Consider the following 18,931-nt stretch of genomic DNA (forward strand, 5'->3'; position numbering starts at 1 on the left):
ATAATTACATATTTTTAATTAAAATTTATTTCATTTTATTATAAAATTAACTGTTTATTTATATTACAAAATAAATAAAAAATATAATTAAGTGATCAGCCAATAACGAATTGAATACATAAATAATAATTAACATATTTAGACTACAAAAAAAAATCAACAATCCATCATGTATCATCATCTTCAATTTTATTTTCCAAACTTATGTGTACTCAGTTCAAAAGTAATATCAAGTAGGCGATAATATCAGCAATTGACATCACTAGTTATCATTATAAATATGACGAGTACTACCCCACAACAACGAGTAACAAAATCATGGATGTATTTTTTAGTATTATTAATATTTTCTATTCAAACACTTTACAAAACTACTATGTTAAAATATTGTTATGATTTCGGTATATTGAAAACAAAAATAGAGAAGCATGTCGGTCAAGAAATTATTTGCCGTAAATTTTGAAGTTTTTGGTAAAGTGCAAGGTACAACAATATACTTACATAGATTTATGTACACATTATTATTAATACTTCGATTTCTAGGTGTATTTTTCAGAAAATATACCGAAAAACAAGCACTACATTTGGGGCTAAGAGGCTGGTGCATGAATACTGCAGAAGGCACAGTTAAAGGTCAATTAGAAGGTTCTCAAAATGAATTAAATGAAATGTAGGTGTAATTTTACAATGCTGATTTTATATGAGTGTTATTTAATATTTTTGTTTGTCATAGGAAACATTGGCTTCGTACCAAAGGCAGTCCAAGTTCTCGTATTGACAATGCTGTTTTTAGTGAAATGACACCTATAGACAATTACACATTTCAATCGTTTGGTATTAAACGTTAACTAATTTGTACATAATATGTATTTGCGTATGAGTTTATATATTTATTAAATACTACAAATTAACTCAGTGTATTTGTATGTAATATGACCGAAAAATATTTCAAAATATAAACTTTGGTTTGTGTTACAGATACAAAACAGACACTATCTTATCATGTTGTGGGATCATGTTTGTATCCTTACGCATTGCTTGGAATTCATTTGTGTGTAACAGTTTGCCATTGAGCATAGCTTTCAAATATTATAGCTCTGTTAGAGCTTGCTGTGCCAGTTATAACTTCCGAAGTTCTTTAACTTATCGTGGGAAGGAACACGGTATTATGTACCTACAATAGGTACATAATTTATCTAAGAACTTTGGAGAGATATGAAACATAATTCTCAAAGGTCTATCAAACCTAAACTAAGATTTAATACAATTAGTTATTGAAGTTAACCTATTTTTTTTTAAATTTTATATAAAATAATTAAATCATTCTCTAATTTAAGATTAATAAAAAATCTTTGAAAAATTGTGTTTTCTTTTAAATTTATATAAGTTTGTAATTTCTACAATATTTGCGACCCGATATTATTCTATGCTCGGAAACTTTTTACATAGACTGACTTTTTATTTTTAATTTTCTTTTCACACCGCGTATTTTCCAGTAAAAAATATCCAGTAACTTTATTTTAGAGAGTAAAAATAATTTACTTCGATCTGAAAAATAACCAAAAAAAGTACGCTAACAACAATTGGTAAAAATAAGTTGTATTTTATTATAAACCAATTTAAAACGTTTCTTTTGTGTTATTTTACTTCTTTTCTCTGCAAAACTCGTCTCTAGTATTTTCTAACTGTACATATTAAGGATATTATCGTCAATCATTTTTACCCTTACGAACTTTTGCACGAACACAACAACAAAAGTTCCCGTGCTAAAAGTTGTTGAAATTTGATTATGGGCTATGTGATGAAATAAAAACAAGTAGAACTATATTCGATGTAACAAAAAAATTCATTGTCGGTCGGAATTTCTATAGCGTTATATTCGTCGTTGGAAAGGTCTTTGAAGTACCTATAGTACCCGAACCGGGACTATAGCTGATATATTGACGTATCTATCATGTATGTAAATTATATGGGTGCTTCGGAAAGTAAATTTAAACAGACAGACTAAGAAAATATTAAAAACTAGTTTTGGTAAAAAAATGTTGACAAAATAATTTTGGAAAAAAAAATTTATGAAAAAAATCTGGATGCAAATCGATGTGATAGCGGTTTTTTGGTTATATATCAGGCACATTCTCGATTTTAAATAAAAATCTTATTTGGACTATAGCGGATATATTGATGTATCATGTTAGGCGGCTTCGGAAATTTGTTTTCAACATACATACAGACATACTTATTTCGACTCAGCAATCTACAGCCATCCAGAATATACTCCGAATATAGGCCAAGGGCTAAGATTGACATTTTGAAAGAACAAAGAAATCTAGCCTTTCTTCGCCTTCGACACAGACATAATCTGTGCCTTCGAGAGTTTTGTGTTTCACTTTAATGTTTAGCGTTGCCTAACTGTACCGAATTATAATTTATAAAGGTATAAAAAGGACTTGGGCCAAATAATTACTCCTTAGTGGAATTATATTGTTAAGGAGGGTAACTTAAAATCAAAGAAATTAGGAATATCATAGTATGAAAAATTTAATAAAATACTTACCTTTATCCTTTTATAATTAAAAATAAATATGTATGTATATATTTTTTTTTATAAATTTTAAATTTGTTTCAAACTCAAAATAGCATTATTAAATATATTTAACAATAATATTGTTGCATATTAAAAATGTGTAAATTAAAATATAGAGAAAAATTGTCATCATACAGTACTATACTTAGTAATTTCGTTAATGAAAAACGAAAAGGATTTTATAAAGAAAATAAAACGTAATTAAATAGGAAATGAGATTAAAAAGTAAACAGAACTAAAAAGAAAAATACTATAGCCATCTAACTAATTTGTCAGCAAACTGCAGATCCATGGAACTAACTCTTATTGCAGGCAGCGGCCAAGTTTTTAGCAGCCGTTACAGTGTTGAGCATTAACATGGCCACAGTCATGGGACCCACACCACCAGGTACGGGTGTAATATAACCAGCTACTTGGCGAACTTCTAAAAATGTAAAAAAAAAGAATAATTTAATATAAAAGGTAGACAAATATTTTAAAAGTAAATTTCTTACCATCATAATCTACATCTCCCACCAACTTGGTTTTACCATTACTGTCCGTTATGCGGGTTATGCCGACATCAATGACACAGGCACCGGGCTTCACCATTTCTTTTGTTATAAGACCGGGAACACCAGTTGCTGTTATAATAATATCGGCCATTGAACAATATTTTGCCAATTCTTTGGGTGGTGTAAAGCGATGGCAAATGGTTACTGTAGCATCCATGGCATTGGTCTCGTTACGGCCATCGGCGTGCATTAACATGGCAATTGGCATGCTGACGTTTTTAGAACGTCCCACAATTACGGCATTCTTTCCAAAGGTATCAATACCGGTACGCTTCAACAATTCAATTACACCTAATGGTGTGGCTGGTATCATTGATTTCATGTCGAGACACATGCGTCCCACATTGAAGACATTAAAGCCATCAACATCTTTCTCGCAAACAACTGCATTGCAAATTTTACGCTCATTCATGTGTTCCGGCACTGGCAATTGTACCAATATACCATCAACATTTGAATCCTTGTTTAATTTATCGATCAATTCTAAAAGTTCCTGTTCGGTAACATTTGCCGATAAACGTTCAGTTGTACTGCTAATGCCAACATCTTTGGCGGCATTCATTTTCATTCGCACATAGGTCTCACTGGCTTGATCTTCGCCAACGATTATGGCTGTTAAATGCGGTACACGATTGCCTTGAGCTGTGAATACAGCAACATCTTCGCGAATTTCTGAGCGTATTTGGGCAGCAATAGCCTTGCCATCGATAATTTGAGCCATACTAATGGGGAATAAATAATAAGAAGAAAATACTTATTTATGTTTTGAACTTGGAATTAAACATCGGTCTGATCGCAACATTAGTGAGCAGAATGGAGGATATGGGTGATTTATTTAATTTTTTGGCAATTGATTGATTACATACATACGTATTTCGCTAAATTTTCAATAAAATTCATAATCAATTTTTAATTTTATATTGATGGATCGCGATCCAAATCGCAGAATAACCTAATTTTGCGTGATCCATTACAATGGATCACAATATATATTGAACGTGTAGCAGTACCCTAAAAGTTTTAAAAATACTTTTTATTATTATAGTACATATCGTTAGCTTAGTACGCAAACGTAACAAGTCCAATTTTGATTTAAATTAAGATTTTGATGTAGAAAGATTTTGCAATAAAAAAAATTTCGTTATTTTGTTTCTAACTGATGATTTTTCAGTGATACGCAAAAGTGCTAAGTCCACAAAAAAATAATAATAAGAAAACGTGCAAAGTCCAGCCAAAAACATTGAATATGCTATTTAAATTTACTTTTTCAAAACTATTTCCTATAATACTTTGAATATTAAGATTTTTCGATGTAATCACTATAATGTGGTTACACAATTCACTGTAAAATAAAATAAAAAAAAATCAATTTTGAAGAATGGAAAAAAATGCCGCAGAAGATTAATAAAAATATAGAAGCAATTGAGTTTCCTAATTTGCAGCAACTTTACTAGGAAAGAAAAAATATAACAGCCAAAAAAATACGAAGACTTGCAATTTTTAAAAACCACTCTACCAAAAGATTATCATAAATTTTATGACGATTTACCACACGAATAATTTATTTTTTAATATTACAAAAGTATAAGATTTTAAGTTATTTTCCTATACAGCAATCAAATAAGACTGTTTTTTATTTATTTAAATAATATAAAATAATAAAACCAATTTGTAAAATAATAAAACGAGAAATTTAAATTTATTATAAGAAAATGTCCTAAGTCCAGCCAAAAAACACAAAATCATAAAAATCAATGGAGCTAAGTCTCTAAAAATGGCTTCAGTTTCTAAAGTCATTTCAATTATTTTATATTTTCAACTGATACTTAAAGCCAACATATTATAGGAGAGAACTGCGTTTACAGATCTAAAAAATATTGAAAGCAAAAAAAGATAGAACGTTTTTTGTCTCTCCTGTAAAATTAAAAAAATGGGACTTGGCACATTTGCGTACTAAGCTAACGATATGTATGTACATTAGGGTGGATCGATTTTTTCCACGAAAAATCGTTTAGCAGAAACGCAATCTATGCAAAATTCTAAGAAAGTTTCCTCAAGAAACCATAGGTCAAAAATCAAATCCTATCTTGAGCATTTCGTCTTTTATCCAATGATATTTCAGTACATATATTTTGAATAGTTTTTTTTATTGGATAAAAGACGAAATGCGCAAGATAGGATTTGATTGACCTATGGTTTCTTGAGGAAACTTTCTTAGAATTTTCCGTAGATAGCGTTTCTGCTATACGATTTTTTTACTTTTTGATCGTCCATACAAATCGACCCAGCCTGATGTACATATATGTATGAAATAAGAGATCCATGGAATAAATTATACATAGACCCCTTTCACACTAGGCAATTTAGTTCCGCAAGTCTGCTCGGTTTAGAATTCATACATATATAAAACAAAAAGAAATTTTTAAAATTTTGTTTTTGCTATTTCAAGGCCTTTTTATATGATATCGAAAACTTGGAGATCGTATAATTATTTTAGAAGACAAGAGTGGAACTGTGACAATAACAACATACATACGTACATACAAGTATATTTTTCAAAATATGAATAAAATAATAATTCGCGCTAAATACTATCCATTTACGTTTGTAGATCTAGTGTGATTCCCATATAAAAACCACAATTGTTTCCGTATTAGGATTTTTTTTTTTGATTATTAGTATGTACATGAGCAAAATTATAAACATTTATATATTTATATTTACTATTGCACACAGACTCACCAACCAATGAACAGCTCAAGAAGGTTAATAAACTAAATTCTACAAAATACAAGGGAATTTACAAATTTAAAAGTATATTTTTCATACCCACCGCCCAAAAGATGTGGTGTATACAGATTTAGTCCATACGTTTGTGACACATTGAAATATTGGTCGTAGAACCACCAAATAATAAACGTTTTTAATGCTGTGGGGTTATGTAACCCCTTTCGAAAAGAAATTCGTTCGAATTTGTATGCTTTATACACTATATTTCGAAAGTGTTTCGTTTCGAATGGAATTACATAAAAACCCCCTGCAAAAAAACTAGCTGTGATAAATATTCAATTAATAAATCAGAAATTTTAAAAAATTAAAAAAAAATAAATTCTCAAATTCTCGAACTGCAAAATATTTCAAAGATGAAGATTTAATGGGTTCAATGTATCGTCGTTGTGAACCATTAATAACACCAAGGGATTTCTAACAAAATACTGAGCCACTAAAAGAGTCAGAAATTTTTTGTAAAAATGAAACTTCAGTTTCCATTGTTTTGTTTATGATGAAATCAGCTTTCCGAAGTCCCCAAATAACTTACATAAATGATTGATACATCAATATATCCGCCATGGTACAAAATATCTGACCTTGGGTTCACTAAAATTGCTCTGTTGCACACGGGCCTTTAAAAAAAAATCTAAAAAACACAAAGGCTTTCAGCCCAATTATGAATAAAAATTCCCCGGGAGTTTTCTCCCTTTTCCCATTTTTCCTATTCAAATTCAATGGGCTGTTCATAATTGGGCTGTTTATCTTTGAATTCATAAGCTACATAATTATACATAATTTATTCTGTTCCAATATCTTTTAAAACTAAAAAGTTATATTCATTTAAAAATTATTAAAAAAAAGTTTAAGATATACAGAATTATTAAATATTTTTGAAATTAAGAAATTATACCGAATCTGAAGAATCTAAAACGAAATCGTTCGGATTAAAAACTACGGAATTAAAACCATTCCGAAAAAAATGTGTGATAGGCCTGTATATTGGTGGTGGGTATATAAGATTCGTCACAGCCGAATATAACACTCATACTTGCTTTGTATTCAAACAAAGTAATAAAGCATAAGAATTGCACGAAAAAAATGCATCACGTTTTATGTACATATATAGACATGTATATTAGGGTGACCAAAAAAAATGTAGATGTTCCCAACTAAAATAAAAGTAAAATTCATTTCACTCTGAGCTGGTTCAAAGGATAAAAAGGTAATTTTTAAAGGTTTTTATTCATATTTATCGTAAAGAATGTATGAAATATTGATATCATGTGAAAGGCACATTCAATAACGTATCGGAAATGTTCGTGTAAATTCAAAACTAGATGAATTTATCAGCCCAAATATGAAAAAAAATTCCCGGGAGTTTTTTCCCTTTTCGCTTTTTTAAAATAGAATTTAAATGGGAAAAATTAAAAAAGGGAAAAAATTCCCGGGGAATTTTTTTTCATAATTGGGCTGCAGGGCACACTTAGAAAGGTGACTGCATCACTACAACAATACAAAAACAACAGGTACTTTGTTTTTGTTAAAAAGTAGGTGAACTGTCAAAGTTGCCTGTTGTTGTTTTTGCTTTTGGATTTGTTGTATTGCTGTTTCATCGCAGTCACCTTACTAAGTGTGCCCTGATAGGGCCGTATTTATTTAAACTAAAAGTCAAAATTCAAAAAAACTTAAAATTCTTGAGAAAAAATAGAATTAAGATATGGCTTTGAAAGTGCCTTTCAATGAACTTTCACATGATACTAATATTTAATAAGTTTCCTTTGCGAGAAATATGAAAAAAAAAATCATAAAAACCTTAAACCATAAAATACTGATGCCAGGACAAAAATTATTAGAAATGGTCTCCTCAAACTAAACTTTCATTTTAGTTGGGAATATCGACCCCTTACTTTGCCTCTATATAAACGGTGTTACCCTAATGTATATACAATATGAATGTAGGATAAATACCACATGTATGAATGACAACAATGTTTCGTAGAATTGTTAAGCAAAAGGGGAAATACCAAATGTAATTCCCCGTTTGGAACTGCAACAGTCAAACACATTATTTTAAGTTTCTACTATTTAATAAGTAACAAAGAAAAAGCTTTAAGAATGTATATATAAAATACACGTACATTTGATTTAAAAATTAAAAAAAAAAATCAGTCTATCAAACTGATGCGATGCATGGGGGTCATCAGTAAAAAGAATTTTCAAAGAAAAATAAACTGATAAGAAATTATGAATCTTTGTTGAAAGCATCTTACTTATATATTATGAGACTTATCAAAATTAAAAATCCCCAGTTTCTTTGAAAATGAAACTAATGTACTATACATATATTTATTATTTTATACGATAATAAATTGTTTATTTAATAAAAAGATTAGGCATATAATAATTAATATACTATAATAAAATATAATTAAATAAATGAAAATGTTTTAATATTAATTTTGTGGTCAAATTTAGAATTTTACCATACATTCGAATTTAAGCAATTACAATCTTTTGATAAACAATTAAGGTATTTACAGATTTCTATGGTCTAAACAAAAATGTATTAAATTTAAAAAAAAAGGAAAACAATAAATGTGAAGAAAATATAAAAACTAAATAAAACAATTAACAATAATATATTTTGAATACTATTTTGTAAGCAAGAACTGTATTTTTCAATATGATTTCTTGACAAATCAGATGGATTTAATATTTTAAATTTGAAAAGCATTAATTCGCAGTATTATCGTCTGTAAATACCTTTAGTAGTACTAAATTTCGAATATTTTAAGAAAGTTTATTTTTATATAATATTACTTTTTATTATATTAGCGGTTTAAAAAAAAAAATGAAAATACGCATGATTATGAAGGACTTTTGAAATGAAATTTATAGCCTAAGAAAATGTAAAATAATCATGAAATGAACTTCGCTTAAACTAATACATTATTTTTTCAACATATACATAGATACATTTTATTTATTTAATAATAAATTATATAAACTTTTGTCAATAGTAACCAGTGCTAAGGCAAATTGTGTACAATTTACGCTTTTTAAATTGCGTTTCAATGAATTGAGGAAAGCTTGTGCATTCGTTAAATAAAAATGAGGCATTTCCATATCTGTGGCTAGTTTTTTCCAATTTTCATTCTCATTTAACTTAACGCTAAGTTGTGAGAAAATCTGTTTATTATTTAAAGCCGCCTCCAGATCCGTTGCATTGAGAGTAGTGGTGGTAGTAGCCTGGTCGTCGGTAAGTTCTTGTTTAATGTCTGATTCTTTTATGAGTTTCGTTTGTGTAATCGGCCCTACTTTGGATGTTGTTTTTGTATTTGATTCACTTAAATTACTGTTATTATCCTCCTCGTCGTCTTCGGTAGATGAACATGAATTTTCTTCTTCTTTTATTACCAATTTATGTTCTTCATCTTCGTCATCCACAACATCGCCGCTACATGTGTTCACGTCCATTTTTTCTGTTTTATCGTGAGAAGGATATTTGTTGTAGAATGTTAGAAGTTTGCTTAGTATTTGTTTCGCCTGTTCATCACTCGTTACCAGTTGCTTGGCCAAATCTAAAGGCGTATAGCCAGCCCTGTTGTTGGCATATAATATTGCAGAAATTAATGGGCTATTGTCCAATATTAAATTAACCAATTTAAGATTTTGTTGTTGTACGGCCATATGTAAAGCGGTACTGCCATCTTTACTGCAGGTCGTAGTCACTGTATTTGCATCAAATTTCAATAGTTTGGCCACAATTTCGTAATTGTTATCGCGTATGGCCAAATGTAAGGGTGTAAAACCATCATCGTTTAAATGGTTTAGATTCAAAGACATTTCCGAATTTATGAAACTTTCCAAGCATTTCAAGTCCTTTTCACGCACTGCAAGATGCAGTGCTGTATTACCATCAGAATCTTGGATGTTGGGGTTACAGCCCAATTTTAAAAGCGGCCGTATATAGTTTGGCTGACTGTACAGACAGGTATAGTGTAAGGCCGTCTGTGTTCTTTTGTTTGTTATGGTATTTAAAAGTTCATTTAATTTGAAATACTCCAAAACCCTAAAAATCGGTATGGCAAATTTATTGTTATCTCCCAGTACAATTTCGTGTATCAGCGAATCTCCATATTTTTCAGCATGTTCATTTATGATTTTGGTTATTTGCTCAGCAGCACTGTCGCGTTTTGTGGGATTTGGTGGTGTTGAAGACCTAATAGTATCATGATGTATATTTAAAATACGCTGTAAATATAAATTAAGTGGTTGCTGATGCTGTTGTACACCTTGTCTAGCCAAATCCATTTGTTTTTTGCTAATCATCGATTTCTTGTAGTGATAGGGGTTCTTAGCTTCGCTGGCGCTACAAACTCCATCTTTTTCGATACGATTACCACTCGATAGCAATGGGTCGAAATCGTTCACTTTTGGATCCTCTAAATAAGCCAATAAGCCCGAATCTATTGATATATCGGATTTAATCAACTCCGAGTTGAATAACTGTTTAAGTTCATCTGATGCATTAAGTAATTTCTGTTGTTCTTGAATAGTTTTAGGTATTTCTCCTGAACTTAGTGAGCCAGAATTGCTACAAGAACCGCTATTTAAAGATGAACATGTTCGTCTACGTTTACGCGATATTACAGCATAGTTTGGCTTATAACGAAACGATACTGGCGGATAACTGCGTTCATCGTCCGATGGCCTTACAAGCTCAATAAACACCTCAACAGCTTTGTCGATATCCTTGTCTTTATACGATGGTGTCCGACAGACAATTGCATATTGATGATGGACATCGGATTCGCGAAAAGTAGCAAAAGCCTCCCATACTTGCTCATCTTCAACCATTTCATAGAATCGTACTTTAATGTTCTTTTTGCTAACCTTTTCCACCAATAATATTAGATCGTCGCCACCTGCAACATTGCCTGTTGCTATGCTCAAGCGTGTAATACGCAATTCTCCGGTTTGTGCAGACTTACGATTATTAATGGGATTTGAATAAACTGGCGCAGCTATAGGCGTGTACGATTTGTTTTCTTCAACACGAAATGCTTCAAAACATAGACGTACCTTGTGTGGGTGATGAAGTTGAGAAAATTTTAAGTTAATATGTGTTTTTTCTGTGCTACCTTGTTTAAAAAATATTCTAGAATAGCTACATAAACCTCTTTTAGAAAATATTTATTAAATTTAGAAAATTATATATGTACATATAGAAAATTCGATTTAACCCTGTCCGTCAGCTTTTCCCAAATTTAAATAACAACCATAGCCGATATATTATGTATGCAAGATATTTGGGGGCTTCGAACATATGAAAAAAATGGTGAAAAAATATTTTTCCGGATTTTGAAAAAAGAAAATCACTTTAAAATTAATAACATTAAAAATACGAGTAGCCATTCTAGAATTCTTTTATAATACCATATTCACAACAAAAATGCTTACCTGATTTAAATTCATATCCTTGGCTTCTTTTTCTGTTTGCTTGTGCAGCTCCTGATCTTCTTTTGTTGTTAAAACTTCACGACCCAAACGCTTACGTTTCTTTTTTAACAATTCCTCTACAATGAATTTCTTGGCGGTATGTATAATACCCATATTTTTAAATTCGGCAAAATAACCAACTTCTAGGGAAACCTTCAATTCGTGTGGATCGCATATATCGTGGTCATCCTTGCGTACAACCAACTGATGTGAGTGTGGACTTTCAAGGTTAGTTTGAAACAAACTACAGCGTATGATGGCTGGTCCTTTATAACCGACCAGCTCGACTTCGGGGAAGGTTTTTGTATTTCTTTGAGAGTTGGTACCATTTAGGGAGCCATGTGTGCCGTGCATTTCGGACTTGTAACGAAAACGGAATTTTTCTACCGGTTGTTCGGTAATACGTAAGGATGCCTCATATTCATATTTAACATCTGTATATGACATTGTTGATGGTGCGGTTGGCTGCTGAAATTGTTGATAATTTATAGGATTTCCAAAGTTTAAATGAGGTGAGAAATTCATATTTTGGTTCTGTTGATACAATAGTGGCTGATTGTTGTTTACATTCATGTGCACATTCTGCAATTGTACGTATTGCGATGTGTTTTGCTGTTGATAAGATAGTGGCGGTATCACTAATTGGGAAAATTCAGTTTGTAGAACAGAGTCTGGGGATTGTACCGGAGAATAGCGACTTGAAACAGGAGAGTTTTCTGGTCCTGGCGATGTTGTGCTATTATAGCCACTAGTGCCACCCATAGAAGATTCGCTGACACTTCGTATACGTTCCAGTGTATCCATATTGATAAAATCCTTTTCATTATTTGTCGTAGAACTTAAATATGGCATCATATTTTCCATGATTTTTTCTGTTGTTGTTTTCTTTTTTACTGTTTTTAAGAGTACTTTGACATGTACATGAGAGTACTTAAATTCTCTTATTTGTTTGTTACTGCTCTCTTTTAATTGCAATATAAAATAATTTTTTTAAATTTATTTTTAAGATTTAGTTATTGCTGCGTAATTACTTAACAAATCAACGTTCAGTAATGTAATGATAATGTGTACGAACAGCTTCTTCTAAAATTTCCAATGGTTTTGAAATAAAACACGTTTGTAAATGTGAGTGCAGCTATAATTTGCTTATCTTTGTTCGTATTTAAACGTTAAAATAAAATAAATATGGTTCTTCCCCGTTCAATACACTGACAATAATAAAGTTGGGGAGGGGGAAGACAATATTTAGACAAAGCTCATTTAATGAGTCAACAATTAACGTGTGCTATTTTTTTTTTATTTACACAAGTTTAATTATTTTATTTATTTAATGTTGTTTTCTATATATTAATGTATGTAACTTAATTAAAATTGTTTTATTTTGTTTTCTTATCTTTGACTTTTTTCTTAATAACTTGAAAAATGCACTTTAATATTAAACGTTCCACATTAGCTTACAGACAAATTAGCAATGAATATATTTTTAATTTCACATAAAATATTTTCAAAAGTTTTATATATAGAGCTTTTACTTAACTTCCGACGTCATTAGATTACGTCCATTTTGTTGTTTTACGACTTTTAATAAAAACAAGTTCTTTTAAAAGGTAGATCACACACACTAGAAAACAAGCTTTTTCAATACATATATTTTAAACAATAAATTGCAACCCTGTTTGGCGACAATGCAACCACAGCGTTGTCAACTTAAGGTATGATTACATTAGGGAAATATTTGACTAAATAAAAAACTACGTTTTATAGCTGGGGAGCCGATTATGTTTTTGTATTGTAATTTATATTTGTTATTTTAAATGCCTTTTATTTACATATGTTTATGAACTCATATCTCGGATTGAATAACTGTATTATTATACTGTTTGAATAAATAAATATGAATTTGATTTATTATATTCTTTTTAGAATCTAAAATTTAGATACTCAGATGACATCAAACTGTCAATTCATCAGTTACCCCTCTTCTGTAAATAGTGATTTCAACAACGATCAATTTTCAAATATTAATAATTCCAAATTGATGTGCAAATCGCATGTATTGTGTATATTTAACAAAAGGCTTGCTAAAGTAAAAGATAAATCATGTGAATTCGGTTTATACATTACAAAAATATGTGAATTCATTTTGAAAACAAAAACTTCTCGGAATATGAAGTAGTGTTTTTATCACTGTTTTTATAAAATTTATATGACATTCAATTCGTCATAATTTCCATATTTGTATTATTCATTCTTGCATATTACACAGCCTCCAAGACAAAATTTACGTATTACTTAGTAATAATACATAGGCAGAAATAATTTATAACAAAATTAAGAATGCTTTTATAAAACTTATTTAATTCGTCAAAATAACGAAAAAAATTTTGTTTTCATTATTAAAAGAATTTAATATTTTTTTAACGAAATTCGTTGAACATTTAAAAATTAGGCAACGAAAAAATAGAACAATTTTTGTGATTTATTTTGTCACACAAACGTTGTCGTTCGTTTAGAATTTTTGTCAATTTTATAAAAATTGGCTGTAAGTTGAATCACATTTTTTTTAAGTTTTAAATGAAAAAATTTAAAAAAAGCATTTGAAATTTTAACATTAACAACAAATTTATAACGAATTCGTTTAGAAATAATTTACATATTTAATAAAAACTGCGGTTAGTTTTCTATTAAAAAATTGAACTAAGTTAACAACACTAAAAAAGTAGAGTGAGTGAGAAAAAAGCCTCGTTGATTTTTTTAAATACACACAGGGTTGCTGTATTATTTTCTTTGTTTTCCTCGGAATAAAAAATATTTTCAAAAATTCCCAAATCTCATTTTTTTTAAACTAGAATACATACTTAGTAATAAATCAAGTAGATTTTAATTTAATGTTAAACTGTGGACATCAAATATTTTTTAAGTACCGAAAATTAAACTTTGGGGAGCCATAACTCTTAAACTACGCATTATAATACTTTGTTCATTGCTAAAAAGAAAAAGGTATGTCCCATCATTAAAGAATAATTGGTTTAAAACATATTATCTTGATTTAGCCTTGGCTTCTTAAATAATGAAATTAATAAATAAATGTTTAATAATTAAATAAATTCTTGTAAAAATTTCTTTTAAATTTTCGTTTCGCATTCTATTTTTAAAAAAACCGACTGTATTAAAGAAAATCATATCTGTAACCACAACGCTTTTAATTTTATTAAGTTTTTTGTAAAATGTTAAAAAAGTGATGATAGCTCCTTTTACATTTTAGGTGACGATTTATTTTAATTGATTGGAGAAAATTAATAACACTAAAAAATTTTACGCTGGCCAAAGAAAAAATACTTAAGCATTGGGATTTTCAGGAAACATTTTAAATTACGTTGTTTTGTCATACCTTAAAAAATATTTTGAATATCTGGGCTTTAGTTGTTTCAAAAATCTTGAAAAAAATGTATCACTATTTTTTAATTAAAAGGAATCTAGGGTTTTGGACTTTTTTAAATCAAAAAGCGAAAAAACCATCATACTCAAAAAAATCTCTGTAGTTAAAATCCTTCAAAACTACCACAAGAGCTCAAAGATTTTTCCGAACACATCACACATTCTATCAAAAAATATATATAGTGTAATAATATAGTTTTGACTGCAGATTTTGAAAGTTCTTGGAACTCAATTACATCCCTAAATAACTAAAATTGTAAAGATCTCCCAAAATAATTGTTCCATCTCAAATGGCTGTCGAAAAAATGTATTTCTAGTATCCGGCTTTTGGCGGAGGGATATTTACCTCCGAGATATAACGAAGAGCTGCTTAATAATGGTAAATTTGTATTATTATACGCTAAATTGTATCCAAGATTTACATATATTATAGCTTTTATATAATCTGACATATTTTGAGTAAACAGATATTTTTAAAAACACAAAGTTTTAATGGGTTCAAACTTGTGAATGGTATGAAAAGTTAATAATAGATTTTCGACTTTTCGATCAACCATTTTCATTTCGATTTTTACTGTCGATTAATCGAACCCAATAATCGTTTTTTTAATAATCGACCTTTATTTTTGGGAACTGTAGCAAATTACCCATATACGCTATAATTACGGATTAAAACCATATTTTGGAAGATTATTATAACTCCTTCATGTTGAGGTGCTCATTATAAACCGTAACGGCAAACATTTGACAACAATTTGGAAACGATTTCGTAACAATTTTTAAAAATGAGGTCCTCAGTGAATATTTTCCGATGTCAAAAAACCTCAAAAATATAACATGGCGAATATTCGAACTTTGGGGTCCATATCTCAGGTACTATGGATTGGTGACAAAAACTATTTTTAAACTACAATTTTTTGAAATATATTTCCCCCCTAGAACCTTTCAAATTCCACTATTTAGGAGACAAATACCCAAGTATGGCAGCCCTGTATAGACCTCCTCAATGGTTTTTCGCTGACAATGCGAGTTTTTTTTTTGTTACAAACCTTGGATTGTTTAAACAATGTCGCCTTTTAAAACTTTGTTGTTGCACTTGAATTACATTCGAACCATATTTATTAACTTTTAAACGCAACATCCAACGCACAGAAAACATTGTAAATTATAAAAATTTAACGATTTGTGAATTAATTAAATAACAATATACACACTATTATTACATGCAAAATACTGAACTGGTAAATCTTCCTTATATTGAATGAGAAAATGAAACTATGCACTCTTAAAGAAAAACAACAACAACACCTGTTAACTAAAAGCTCTTTTTACTTTCTTTAATAAAAGGGAGAAAGAATTAAAGAGTTTTCTTTTTTCACAAATAGTAGTAATAAAATGATAAAATTGTTTATATTCTTACTACTCAATGATTTATTTTAATTATTTTTCATGCACAATTTAAGGCTAATTATTTGTTTCTTAATAATGGTTTAATTTGATATTTAATTAAAGTATTATTTACCTTTTAAAATTTTTTATTAATTCTATTTATACACTAGAATATAAACAACGTGCTCCTCGTTACAACGTTGAAATAAATTTAATTTCACGTTGAACGCGTGCTTTGAGTTTGTGAAATAAAAACAACAATACAAATGTGGGTATTTATCCAAAAAATAAAAAGTTTGCCATACCTACACATTATTATATACAAAAATTAACAAACTACAAAAGCAACAACTACAAATGATCATATGCTCCAAAATACACAGAGAAAATTATATGTATTTATCATAACTATTATTAACTATTATTCATAAAAAATGTACCTACATAAATTTGAATAAAAGGAAATTATTACTTTATATCTGTTCAAATTAAAACTCTGAAAAAACTATTTTTAAGTCATTATTTTTTGTAAATTCATTGAATATCCAAAATACACTGAACATTTTTTATCATAAAATTGATGATCAAATGTTCGAAAGAATTAATTCTTAATAAAAGTGTTCAAAATCAAGACAAATTAAATTGTATCTCTTAATTACTTGAAACATATTGTTTGCATTCCTCTGAGAATCCATTGTTTATAGAATTAAAATTTTATTGGATCATTAAAGTTTTCTTTAATTCAAATCTGAATTCTTAAAATTTCAAACAAATCAAAACAAACAATTGATTACATCAAAGTTATTCTTAGAATACGTACTATTTTTCGAATGATTCGAAACCCGGTTTGACAACTCTAACCTCCTATTTTTCACCACATTTTTTTACCAACTTATTTAATCCAGAACATATATGTATAGTAGGCATATACATATGTAACTAATTTTGGCGATATTTTTGGCATACCACCACGTGATGGCCAATGTTGTATAAGTAATGAAAATCATTTTTTTAGGTCATTTGGAATCAAAAACATCACGCACCAACACCAATTTCTAAAATAAACCAAATTTTTTTTTCTCTGAAAAATTATACCTATAAATAATTTAATTTTTTTTTGCAAGTGTGAGGAATACTTCCCTTATTTAAAAATTATCTTTTGAAGTAGTCCGCAGTTATTATTAAAATAAAATATATTGTTTTTCAAAATAATTGAAAAAATTTAATGAAAAACTTTATTGCGTTTGGTGCGTGAACATTTTTAACAACCGAGAAAAAATAATACCGTGGTTTTTTATATTTTTTAATACTCTATACGAATATGCTATGCCAATTTGCAAAAATTGTCAATAGTTATTTACCTAATGTATAGCCTTTCTGAAAAATATATGTTTCATTCAATGAACAAAAAAAAAATTAGTAAACATTTATGAATTAATTCAGCTTTTATTCAATTTGAAACGTTTTCAAAACATTACGTCAATATACAATTTAATTAACTTTTCCACATGTCCAGCGTGATGAAATATTTACAATAATTTACAAAAATAATTGAAATCTTGATAAGAAAACAATCTAACAAGGGGGTCCATACGAGCCTCTTAGAAACAACTAACAGATAACGCAATTTGTATTGACGTCGATTGAAAATATAAAATAAATATACTACTAGGTCCGTGTTATAAAATTAAATGGTGCTAAGCGTAAAAAAGGAATAATAGCATGTTTATTAATTACAATAATATTGATGAAAAACATTCCTATAAAAACATGTTTTTCTGAAACAAAAGGTACGATAAGGAATTGGAAATGGGTTTAAAAAATAAATATAAAAATGATGATATGTAAATGAAAACAATGCATTGCACTCATTAGTATAAAAACAATCTAAAATTGTAAACCTTAAATTTAAAACAAAATTATAATTTAACCACTTTATTGCAATGTTTGCAATTTATTAGTAATTATTTTCACTCTTTATTTAAATAATCCAAACCTTAGGGACATATACGATATTTTTATAATTAAATTTTTTCCATTCAAGTTTATAATTAAAAATTTGAACTTACCTTGTAATGAAACGCATTTTGATTTATTTGATTTTCGTTCTTAAAAAAAATTATACTATTTTTGGAATTTTTATTAATATTCGCACGTTAGATTATATTAAATATGAATGTATTTAAAGTTTTTTTTTATTACAGTTATTACTTATTTTATCACTTCACTGTTTGAAATTCAACGTTATTTTAAAAGTGAATTTATTTTTCTCGGGCTTTTATAGGAAAAAAATAAATCTAATAATCAGTGTTGCCTTTTTTATAAAAAAAACCAATTTGCGCATTACATTGCCAACAACAAAACTCAATATTTTTTATGTTAATGCAAAACATTAACGTAAGCGGGCAAAAATAGCAACAAAACAGACAACTCTTTATTTTTTCCTAACGTTAAAACAGATATATAATACCTTTATAAAATAGCTCATTGTATTCATTTAATGTAAGCAAAAAGCTATTGAAATAATCTCTAAATAATGAGGATTCTTCAAAAAATAATTTTAATTTTTTTAGACCAATTTCTTACATTTTTCGATTTCGAACATAAAGATTTTGAAAGACAATTTCATGGGTTTTAAAGTGCATATTTTCAATGTAGTTTCAAAATATAAGCCATAGAGAACATAGAGCGG

General features: G+C 28.8%; 3 protein-coding genes across 4 annotated transcripts; 1 reads left to right on the forward strand and 2 right to left on the reverse strand.

Moving 5' to 3' along the window:
- Window positions 1–345: 345 nt before the first annotated feature.
- Acyp2 (Acylphosphatase 2) lies at window positions 346–911 on the forward strand. The gene is made up of 3 exons (XM_065498297.1): window positions 346–483; window positions 544–670; window positions 734–911. Exons 1-3 carry the CDS (start codon window positions 429–431, stop codon window positions 846–848), a joined length of 297 nt encoding a protein of 98 aa, XP_065354369.1. The 5' UTR covers window positions 346–428; the 3' UTR covers window positions 849–911.
- Window positions 912–2,634: 1,723 nt separating this feature from the next.
- Nmdmc (NAD-dependent methylenetetrahydrofolate dehydrogenase) lies at window positions 2,635–18,481 on the reverse strand. Of its 2 annotated transcripts, none has more exons than XM_065505017.1 (3): window positions 18,309–18,481; window positions 3,079–3,860; window positions 2,635–3,008 (listed from the first exon to the last, which is right to left on the reverse strand). In XM_065505017.1, exons 1-3 carry the CDS (start codon window positions 18,323–18,325, stop codon window positions 2,881–2,883), a joined length of 927 nt encoding a protein of 308 aa, XP_065361089.1. In that variant the 5' UTR covers window positions 18,326–18,481; the 3' UTR covers window positions 2,635–2,880. The 2 variants fall into 2 exon arrangements, with proteins under 2 accessions (XP_065361089.1, XP_065361081.1); XM_065505009.1 differs by lacking the exon at window positions 18,309–18,481 and adding an exon at window positions 15,900–15,996.
- On the reverse strand, window positions 8,256–12,862 carry Rel (Relish). Its single transcript, XM_065504998.1, has 2 exons — window positions 11,374–12,862; window positions 8,256–10,995 (listed from the first exon to the last, which is right to left on the reverse strand). The coding sequence occupies exons 1-2, from the start codon at window positions 12,274–12,276 to the stop codon at window positions 8,890–8,892; spliced, it is 3,009 nt and encodes a 1,002-aa protein (XP_065361070.1). The 5' UTR covers window positions 12,277–12,862; the 3' UTR covers window positions 8,256–8,889.
- Window positions 18,482–18,931: the final 450 nt, after the last annotated feature.

This window comes from Calliphora vicina, chromosome 1 (genome assembly GCF_958450345.1).
Source record: "Calliphora vicina chromosome 1, idCalVici1.1, whole genome shotgun sequence".
Lineage (NCBI taxonomy): Eukaryota > Metazoa > Arthropoda > Insecta > Diptera > Calliphoridae > Calliphora > Calliphora vicina.